Source organism: Medicago truncatula, chromosome 6, assembly GCF_003473485.1.
Source record: "Medicago truncatula cultivar Jemalong A17 chromosome 6, MtrunA17r5.0-ANR, whole genome shotgun sequence".
Taxonomy (NCBI): Eukaryota; Viridiplantae; Streptophyta; class Magnoliopsida; order Fabales; family Fabaceae; genus Medicago; species Medicago truncatula.
In genome coordinates this window covers 33,184,013-33,195,349 of record NC_053047.1, presented here as the reverse complement: position 1 = coordinate 33,195,349, position 11,337 = coordinate 33,184,013, and the positions used below count along the sequence as shown (strand labels likewise).

The window sequence follows — 11,337 nt, the reverse complement described above, 5'->3', positions numbered from 1 at the left end:
CAATCGCAAACACAGACTCTCAGCCCTTCCCCATAACTGACCTCACCACAAGCTTCTAACTAAATAATTTCAACGCATACCCACCTCACTCACCTCAAATGACCACCAGAGCACAACATGAAAATTTTAAGCCTCTAACTTTTTAATCTTTATACCTCATCTCCAAAATCTAATTTTTCTTTGCCCATCAATCCCATTTATGCATTACATGATCATAATTTAAAAATGGCCATGAAAGAAGAATATGACGCTCTTATTGAAAATAAGACGTGGGACTTAATGCCATGCCCATCTAATGCTAATATTATTCAAAGTTTGTGGACTGTCAGACATATATATATATATATATATATATATATATGATAGATCCTTTAAGAGGTGCAAATCCCATCTTGTAGGTAGTGGGGTCAGTTAAAAAAATGGTATTGATTATAGGGAAACCTTCAACCCCGTAGTCTAAGCATCCACTTTTCGGATGGTTCTCAATGTTATTATATCACTAATCATAGTGTTTTCACTAATTAGATGTCGAGAACACATTTTTACAAGGTAATCTTGATAAAACTGTCTACATGTATCAACCACCAGGTTTTCACAATCCTTAACATCATGATTATGCATTCTTGCTAAATAAGTCACTCTTTGGACTTAAACAAACACCTTGTGCTCGATATTAGTGACTTACCCACTACGTTGCTAACTTGGGTTTCTCTAACAACATCTCCAATCATTCCTTATTCATTTGCCACTGAGGTAATGATATAGCTTATATCCTTCTCTATATGGATGATATCATTCTAGCCGCGTCCTCATATTTCCTTCAATAATCCATGACATGTAAATTGCTCTGAATTTTCTATGAAGGATTTGAGTCCTCTTAGTTACTTTCTCGGTATTTCTGTTATCAAACATACAAGAAGTATTTTTATGTCACAAAAGAAATATGTCGAGGAAAATATTGAGCGTGCGGGTATGGCTTCTTGCAAACCATCTGCTACACTAGTGGACACACAAGTGGAACATAGTGTCTCTTTTTGCAACCCATATCATGATCCAAGTGAGTATAGTAGACTTGTTGGAGCCCTACAATACTTGACCATTACAAGACTATGTATCTCTTATGTCACGCTACAAATGTGTTTGTTTATGCATGATATAAAAACAAAACATATGTTTGCCTTCGATATATTTAGGGTACTCTTGATTTTGGTCTCCATCTATATCCTTCCTCCATTTATAAGCTCATCACATATACTGATGCAGATTGGGATGAATGTCTAGACACCATAAGGTCTTTCTGTATATCTTGGGGACAACCTCATCTCTTGTCTACCAAACAACAACCTATATTGTCTTGATCCTATGTTGAAGCTGAATATTGAGGAGTCATGAAAGTAGTATCTGAGTAATGTTGACTTAGGAATATTATTTTGGAATTACATTGTCATGTCTCAAAGGTTATATTAGTATGTCGTGATAACATAATTGTCGTGTATCTCTATGGTAATATCGTTCAACATAAACACACTAAGCACATTGAGATTGATATTCATTCTTCAAAAAAATTACTTGTGGCCAAGTTTGTGTGTTATATGTTCCTTCATGATATGAAATAGTCGACATCTTCATTGAGCACTTTCCACGGCAACTCTTTGATGACTTTTTACCTAGTCTCAACATTCGGCAACTTCCAATTTCAATTACAAGGATGTATTAGAATATGAAAATACATTTTAAATTTTGCATGTATCTTTTATATTTGGTAACATCTTGATAGTCAAGATAGTAACGACTTGGTAATTTTACTACCTAAGATTGTATGTAGCTTCGGCAGCATATGATACTTGCGCTTCTTCATGGAGGTACCACTGTTACCCAGATGGGCTTGTAACCCACAGACGTGGTTCTAAACCCACACCACATGCGTGTTTGTGGCTTCTAGTTTATCATGGCAGTTGGTTCATGGTGGTTTGTAGTTCATGGTGGTGTTGGTTTTTATGATGGATCTCGTCGTGGTTTGTGGCGGTGCTTATGGTGGTTCGTTATAGTTTGTGATGGTAGATTTGAATCGAGATCCAAATTTTCGGTGGCTGGTGAGTTTCACAAGTGTAAATATGTTAAAGTACCAATGTCTAGTTCGTTAGATTAGGCTCGCCAAACCTATCTTCTTTTTCTCTTGTTCGAGGAATTAGGGAGCTGAGCAAGACGTGGAGATTGATGTTGTTGGTTTGGGAGTGAGAATGTTAATGTTGATTTTGTGTGTGGTTGTAAGTTTTAGTTGTGGTGATGGTGATGACGAGTTTGTGGGTTGGTTTTTTTTTTTTTTTTTTTTTGGGGGGGGGGGGGTTTCTTTTGTTTGTCTTCCATTGTCTGCTTGTAGTGACCTTCAAACTGGGTCCATCCCCGCCACTAGCTCTTTTCCCATTGTTGGGTTTTTTTTTATTTTTTTTTATTTTGAGTGTTTATATTTGGATTGACTTTGAGTTGGACTCTTTTTCGAGCTAATTATGTTTGCGCCACCGCTTCCACCTGTCGATTGTCTGAGGGATTTGTCTTCATGATTCTTATGGGCCGATCGCTTTTGCTTGGAGATCAGGAATTAGTATCTAGTTTCAAGTTTTTGGGATATTATGGTGTATTCCAGTGTACTGGAGTTTCAAGGGATGCATTTAGTGATTTCTTTTATGGAGTCTTGTGGAGCGATCACTTTTGCTTTGAGATCAGGATTCTGTTTCTAGACTTAAGTTTTTTTTGTTTGCTTGGTGTTTTCTCTGGCAGGCTGTGTGTCGGTTGCTTGGGCTCATATGAGGTGTGGTTATAGGGTTTTGGTCAGGGTTTTTTTTTTGGAGGAGTTTTGGTGCGAGTAGAAAATTTGGATGAAGTTTTTGTTTTTGTTGGTGTGTCGAGGTTAGACTTTGATTTTGGTGTTGATGGTTAGTTTTTGTATTGAGTTTTGGTGGTATCCCTCGGTTGGATAATATCTCTATTGGTGGTTTTTATGTCTGAGATGTACAAGTTTTCTTTTGATTGTTCAGTCTATATGCAACACTCTTTGTTTGTTGTATTTTTATCTTGTCTGTCTCTATTTATCTTGTGTAAGGATGTTTATTTATAAAATTTTGCCGTTTAAAAATAAAATTAAAAAAGCTACTTAAGATTGTAATTTAAGTACGATACTTGATGTTTGGTTTTACCATAAAAAACACATGCAATCAGAAAAATAACCAAGTTGAAGATGTCTACTCACTTTCTGTTATGTCTATCAACAGTAACAACCATCCTGCATAATCGATTATCTTTTCATCCAACGGTTCACATGTATTTCACGTTTCCAATGAGTCTTTTCATTGTTTCCAACCTAATATTTAGTTTCCTCTTTACAGAAATAACTCTACTATAACTTTTGTTTGAGTTAATTACTAAATGATTTTTATAAATATTCAAAACTTCAAATTTAATCACTACAGAATAAAATTTAATATTTTTTAGTCCATGTAGAATTATTGTCAAGACTTTTAGTCTTCGTAAAATTTCCACCAACATTTTTTTCGTCTTTCTAAAATTTTCTTCAATAATTTTAGTACTTCAAAATGCCAAAGAAAAATGTTACATGGACAAAAAAAAAATGGTTTTAATTTGTATGGATTAAAAGTAAATTCTAAATATTTATACAAATCATTTACTTAATTAAACTAACATACAGAAGCCCTGCGTTTGTTATCAAATCCATCATATTATAAATTTTTGAAGGAAAATGCATCATATTATTATTCACTTAATTTTAAATCTTACAAAAATTACCAACTTAATGGTGTCATATTATTATTCACTTAAAAGCATGTTTTTAAAGAAAAAAATTGTCAATTTATTATATAATAATTTGATAGACTAGATTGATATACATCCAACAATTTGCACCTTTTTTTTAAGGAAACAATTTGCATATTTTATTCTTTTATGTTCATTATTATATATATATATATATATATATATATATATATTTCTGTTGTGTTCTCTCTCTGTTACTACTTTTTTCTACTCTCTTGCTTTCTGTTTTCTCTCCATTCACCACAACCAAACACTTCACTTTTCTCTGCCTGGTCTTTGCACTTGTCAAAGTTTTATTCTTTCTGCAACTTTGAAGAAAAATAAATTTGTTGTTATCTGATTTTTTCACCACAAATGGAAAGAGAATTCCTTGGCTTCAGTTCCAAAAATAGTCCATGGACTACCATGAAAGAAGATGCTTCCAACAAACCAAAAGACCAAGGTATCAATTTTCATCTTTTTCTATTTTCCATGAAATATTTTGCACTAACACCTATTATTATGGCGATGTGAAACTTGAAAATTTTGCATTTTCATTAAATTAACTAAAACAGCTGTTTTTTTTTTTTGTCTTTTATATATATATATATATATATATATATATATATATATATATATATATATTTGGGATTTAAGTTTTATATTTTTATTTATTATTTAATCATGCATGGGGATTTAAGTTTTATGTTTTGAATGAATTTTTGTTTGTTGTTTCAAAGATGAAAAAATGAAGAAAATTTAGCTTAAACTTGTAGATAATAATAAGGGTTATGCTATCAAGTGTCCTAAGGGTATTATTGTTTAACAATTTTATTATAAAATTTTTTATCTTAAAAATATAAGTTGAACACATGTAAAAATAATAATTACACAAATTTTTATATTAAAATTACTACTTTTAATTGTTTAAACAATGTTTTAAAATATTTGTTAACATATTTCCCTGATAATAATATAATAATGAAGAACAAGGAAGAGAAGAATGAATTTGTAGCCTTATGTTCTTTTGCTTTTTTTTCCTTTAATGGATAAGATTAAGTTCAAAAATTTTAAGGTTTCATAGGGTGAACTTGTTTAAGGTTATCTAGTCTAGTTAAAAGACATTTTAGCTGCAATTTGCAGCCTCCTATGCTACATAATTGAATTAATAAGGTAAAGTATATATCATACAGCTACTTATGTTTGCAAGGAAAATCTTATATTAGCACATGGCTAGGGCCATGTGATACTTATGGTTCAAAGTTGATGTTTGATGTGTGGTATTTATTGTTCAAAGTTGATGTGTGATGTGTGGTAGGGAATAGCAACTTGCAACTGTGTTGTAAGAGGGAAGCCACAATTATTGAGCTAGTTGATATATAGTCCATGTGCATATAAGTTTGAATTACATACATTACCACCCATTGCATCAAAAAGAAAAAAAGTGTGTTGTGATATAGGGTCAAAATAAAATAGATGTGGGTCACTTGATATTTTTATTTTACACTTTTTATAACTTTACCCTATTGATAAAAACTGTTTTATTATAAATATTTATTATTTTATTTCTTTTTCATTGATTAGGTTTATGTCATTTTTTCTTTTTTTTTTAATCTATCTTTAGCTCAAACATAAATATTACATTTTATTTATTTAAATTTGATCATAAAATAAATGAATATAAAGTTAAGCTCATGTAAAATCTTAAGACTGATTATTTATAGAAAAATTAAGAGTATAATTTTATTTTAAATAATTTAGAAGCAAATATAGCATCAACATTTCATTTAATTCTATGTATCAATTGGTCGAAAAGGTTCAAATTCAAAGTCATTCATATTGGTGGATGAAGGCAGCTAACATTGTTTATGTGTTCGGGATTCATAGTTGGTTTGCTAGTCCTTTGCTTTGTTTGGGTGTAGGCTACATGTGTTTGATTTTTTTGTCTCTGAGTCTTTTGACTAAACTCTTGTATAATTATGATCGTTCTCTTCTAGCACTTCTTGTGCGGAAGGAACAAAGTCTTTGTTGTTGATATAAGTTTCATTTTTGCCTCTTAAAAATAAAACATTTCATTTAAATTTGTTTTTTTACAAAATTCATTTAGTTTTTTTTTAGAAGGAAACCATTTTTTTATAAAATTATTATTAATTTCTATGTGTTAGTGTTGATCAATGTGGTGTACGTGTCAATGTGAGTGTGAGACACATTTCTTGCTTATAATAATAAATTATAAATTGTAAATGCTATATTTTTTTGGTTAGATGGTTGGTTACAAAACTTATGTTAGAAAACGTGCTCTTGGTTGTTTGGTGGTGCTCTTTATTCTTTATATATTTTATTGCATAACGTGGTCCTTCATTTTCTTGATTTTGATGCAAAATTATAAATATTTAAATGCTTAAAGAAATACATACCACTATCGTATGTTTTTTAATATAAAATATCGTGGATCCTGATGTATGAATGAGAGTCTAAAAAGAATAAAAATATGTGCCTTTATCAATGTATATAAACAAACAAAAAAAACAAATCACCATGTTTAATATTAAATCTAAGGTCTAACATGGGCATTGATGATGCATGCATAGCCTTGAGAAATAAATAACATTTTTTTTATGTTAGTGACAAGCTGGTTGCAAAGAGGTGCACATAAAATATTCATATACAAAGGAAACATTTAATAAAAACAAAGTCATATCATAAATTATTGCAAGCTACTAAGAATAGTACCATTTAGTACATTATATAATTATATTATATGATGATGGACTATGATTAAATAATACTATGCTTCATAAGGAATTACAATTTTTTTTTCTTGCTACTTTTGTTATTGTATTTTAAATTTATATGCCGTACCTGGCCAGTTATTACCTAGATAACAATGAAAATAAACTAATAACAAAGTAACAAGGTCACATGTGATATGATTATATATAATATGTAATATAATCTTTTAAAAAACATGGACTCTGGATTCTTGTGATGAAAGTTCTACAAGAGCATCTTCTAAATATTTTTATGGTAGATTAATTTTTTTATTATTTCATAGCTGTTGCTAAAGTTTTTCTATTTATTTATTTTGATGGGTTAGATGAAATATAGGTTTGTGTGACATATATCATATTCATATGTGTCTATATATATTGAAGTATAGTTTACAACACTTTGTGATCTTAGAAAGCTTGATGAACAAAAATTTCTTAGTAACTTAGATCATTGTCAATATAATCATCATTGTGCTTTTTCTTTGTTTAAAAAGGTATTTTAAATCGATCCAAACTTGTTATTTCAAATATTTTTTTTTTTTTAAATGTTGATTTAGGTGTTAACATAAATTATGTTCTTAAATTTGATGCAGTTAGGAGTTCAGGAATGCAGTGGTCATTTTCAAATAAGGTTTCAAACCTTCCTCAATTCATGTCATTCAAGAATAACACTCATGAAGATAGGTCAAGAAACAATGTTATGGATCCAGTAGCTTCATCTGGATATATGACTATTTCAACTAAAGATGCTTTTGATTCTAATCAGAAATCATTCTTGGGTGTGACACAGGTTGGTTTTTTCTCTTAATAAAGATTTTTATTTTTTATTTTTTTTTAACTTTAGAATCCTTTGTTTAAAAATGAAGGGGTAGTTTCATATATCAAAATAATTTAACCTTGTTGAAGAACATTGAGTGCTCGTTAGGTTTTAAGGTGAGACTTGAGTTTCTCAATACAGACTTGGTGTCTGTATTGAGAAACAATTTTGGTTTCAGATTAATTATTAGGTGAAACAACTATTTGGTTTGTGTTTGATTTGATGGTGATAAAAATTGATTTTAATTAAAAGTGAGTTGAATGTAAAATGATTTATGTTTCGATAGATTTATGTAAAAGTGGATTAAATGATATATTCGAGTCTAATAATCAACTGTAGAGACAAAATGTAGAAATTATAGATTCAAGTTAAAATGAATTCTACTCGAGAACATTAAATAGGTCAAAATCAATTTTATATCTTTGTAATTAAGTTTTATTCCTCCAAGAGTGGAACCAACCATATACTTTTTTATTTTACTTTGAAGTTGAATTACTTCTAGCTTTTTTCAATTTATATATATATGCTAAAACTTTTTTTGGTAATTACACACTCAAAAAAATAATTGATTTAAAATATTCAAACAACATATAAATTCGTAAAAATAACTTTTACGTGAATGCATCTAATTATAAACAACTTTACATTCAATTCATTTTTAATCAAAATCAATTTTCACCGCCGCATAACCTAATACACATTGAAAGTGTGTATCTATAATTTCTTCTTTAGCTAATTTTTTTAACTTCTTTTGATATTTTGCAGGAAAATTTGGCCATAAAGCAAGTAGGAAACAAGCATGGAATTACAATTTATCCTATACAAAGTTCTGATGCACAATCAGTTTGCAATCAAGAAGCAAGAACAATTTCAGTTTCAAACCAATCTAATCATGTTATAACTGGAATCAACATGGTTAATTCAGTTACAAACTCTCAAACTTTTGGTTCAAAATCCTCTGCCACACCTTTATCTGTTCTTCCATCAAAAGGTCCCATAGTTGGCTCTACTGACTTAAGGTATCATAAATTTAAACATTTGAAATAAATAATTTTTTTATTTCATTGAAAATATTTTTGCGACCAATTTAAAACACATGTTTTTCGAAAGTGTACTTTCAGACAACATATTTTGTTTAAAAGCTATAAAGCATGAACACTCCTCATATTAGGCGTGTCCCGGTGTCGGACACTTAATTATACTGAATTACGTAACTTTCTCAAATTATTAGCGGTGTCGGCGTATTGGTGTTCGTTTTGTGTCTGATATCCTTGTCTGTATCCGTGTTTGATAGTTTAAAAGTGTACTATCAAGATTTTTTTTTTATGATATGATATTGTGGAGCAATGTAGAGTGGAACACTAAGAATTTTTTTGTTTTCTTTTGTTTTCTATAGGAGTAGGAATTGTTCCAAATCCAATGGTACTACACCTGCTCAGTTGACCATATTTTATGGTGGTACAGTTTGCGTGTATGATGACATCTCTCCTGAGAAGGTAACTTTTTTCACCCTAAACTTATCTTAATAGCGTAGTGGAATTTGAACAAACTGTTATTTTCCGCAATCTGCGATCGACAACATTGAATCCCTTTTATATGTATATTAATGATTTTTATTTTCTATGACTAGGCCAAGGCAATCATGTTACTAGCTGGAAATGGAACTAAAATGCAGCAAGAAATCTCTATTCCTTCCAAAAAGGATAATTTCATTATAAGCCAACCCTATCCTTCACCATTGCCAAGCCCTATTCCAATGACCTCTCATGCAAGTACTCAACCAAGGGGAGGTTCAAGTAGCAACAATGAAGTTACAATAATAAGAACTTTAGGACATTCAATTGCCAAGTCCTCTCACAATGACCTATCTCATCTCTCATCATTGCCAAGTCCTCTCCCAATGACCTCTCATGCAAGTTCTTATCCTAAGGGAGGTTCAAGTAGCAACAATGAAGTTACAATAATAAGATCTTTAGGACCTTCAAATGCCCCTACTAACCATTTGGAATCTCCTATTGTTGCTACTTCTGTAGGATTAACACCTACAAATGTGATTCAACCAGGTATATTATGCCTATCTGGTCTATTTATTTTTTAGAAAAATACTATCAATACATTCTTTTAACATTTTATTTTCAAAATTTGTTATATTTATGGTGAAATTGCATGGCGGTTAACGAATAGAGAGGTCGAGTTGACAATAATTCGTTCAATTATAAAGTGTTCAAAAAAGAGTGTATCACTCGCATTTTTGTATTTTATAAAAGCTAGTACTTCTTCTAATTTATGTAAAGCACGATAATAATTAGCAAAGTTTTGTTGTGTTTCTAGTTGGCTTGCCTCAAGCGCGAAAAGCATCGCTAACTCGGTTTTTGGAGAAGCGAAAGGAAAGGTAATGTTCTAATGAATTTTCTTCATCACTTCAATATGTTTTTGAGCCTTCGATATTAGGTATAGAAAATTGATAAACTTCATTCATTGAATGTGTCACCTAGACGCGGAAACTCGTCAATGTGAAAACAAACATAGCATAAATAGACCGACGCAAAAGAACTTATATAATTTTTTAATTTAATAAAACTCATTGAGGCTGATGCATTTTTTTTGTACTTACTTAGGGCAATGAGCACATCACCATACTATATGAGCAAAATATCACCTGAATGCAGCACTGGATCAGACAATGCTAGTTTCTCCATTGATTTCTCTGGTTCAAGTACTCAACCACCAACCAATTTGCCTTTAAGAAGAACATGTATGGAAGTGATTAGATAATATATATACTTTTTCAATTGTAAGATCAATTCTTTAATTTGATCATTGGCAATGAATTTTCATAGCCACTTTTTTGTAGTATTTTACTTCATTATGAAGATCTAGCATGTTGTCATATGATATATTTTTTTTGAAAAAATTTCATTATGTTGTATAATTATTCACTTTATAAATACAATAGTGAATAATATTTAGATTCATTATGGTTCTTTTATTAGGATTGTAGGGATCTTTTAGCCATTAACAACAATTTTCAAGTTGTTTTTACCAGACGAGAAGCTAATAGTAGCGCTTATGCTCTTGTAAAAGCGTCTATTTTTTATGTTTCTTCGAGATGATTTTCGTTATGTTTTTGAATGTATTCTGAATTTTATTTGCAATGATATGAATTAACCTTGAGTAAAAGAAATTTTTATTTGTTCCAAAAAACAAAACCTTGAGTAAAAGAAGAACAAATTTGTATTACTTTATAAAAAAAAGTATTGAAAGAAAACTTAAATGTATTTAATATCTCCAATTACTGTCTATAATGATAGCATAAACATGTTTTATCCATATTTTGAGTCAAATTTTTCTAAATTAAAACAAAATATTGATATTTTTTATATATACAGAGACTAAAACTATATTTAGAAACCGTTAATTAGTTCATTTGAATAGAGAGAATTAATTAACAAAGTTTGTATATATTAAAAAAAAAAAAAAAAAAAAAAAACCTTAGGAAACCTCATTGGCTTTTACAATATGAACATGCTATTTAAGTTTATAGTTAAAAAAAAGGTGTCAATTGCGGCTGACACAAATGGTTGGATCTTTTGCTCACATACGTTGTGATTTGTTGGTTCTTTCTGATCTTGCATGAGAGGTGTTTCATTATAATCTAAATTTTTATTTACCAAAGAAAAAGTTAAAATGTTTTTCCTATTTACCCTTATGTATTAATTCCAAAATTCATGCATCTTGTTATTTAACAAGAAACGGCTAACAAAAAAAACAGCACAAAAGATCTAACTATCTTCTTTAATTTATTTATTTTCTGTTTTAAAAGGTTAGTGTGTATATATGTAAAATTTTATACTTGAATTTTGTAAATTCCAGCATTGTAGATAAATTAAGTGTGAAATGATATAGCAAAGAAACAGAATAACCACAATATATTTATATTTA

The 11,337-nt window shown here is 29.9% G+C and overlaps 1 protein-coding gene across 2 annotated transcripts; it reads left to right on the top strand.

Annotated features, from left to right (window-relative positions):
* The first annotated feature begins 4,002 nt into the window (after nt 1-4,002).
* Nucleotides 4,003-10,550, top strand: LOC11427839 (protein TIFY 6B). Of its 2 annotated transcripts, none has more exons than XM_003619803.4 (7): nt 4,003-4,270; nt 7,172-7,368; nt 8,161-8,414; nt 8,792-8,891; nt 9,026-9,458; nt 9,727-9,787; nt 10,014-10,550. In XM_003619803.4, exons 1-7 carry the CDS (start codon nt 4,183-4,185, stop codon nt 10,168-10,170), a joined length of 1,290 nt encoding a protein of 429 aa, XP_003619851.3. In that variant the 5' UTR covers nt 4,003-4,182; the 3' UTR covers nt 10,171-10,550. The 2 variants fall into 2 exon arrangements, with proteins under 2 accessions (XP_003619851.3, XP_039682667.1); XM_039826733.1 differs by lacking the exon at nt 4,003-4,270 and adding an exon at nt 6,934-7,072.
* The last annotated feature ends 787 nt before the right edge of the window (nt 10,551-11,337 follow it).

What these genes read in the sequence shown, in the direction of transcription:
- LOC11427839 (XM_003619803.4), top strand. Translation starts at nt 4,183, where the DNA reads ATGGAAAGAGAATTCCTTGGCTTCAGTTCCAAAAATAGTCCATGGACT. An exon ending in ATGACATCTCTCCTGAGAAG is followed by an intron (nt 8,892 to 9,025) that starts GTAACTTTTTTC and finishes TTCTATGACTAG; the next exon opens with GCCAAGGCAATCATGTTACT. An exon ending in TACAAATGTGATTCAACCAG is followed by an intron (nt 9,459 to 9,726) that starts GTATATTATGCC and finishes TTGTGTTTCTAG; the next exon opens with TTGGCTTGCCTCAAGCGCGA.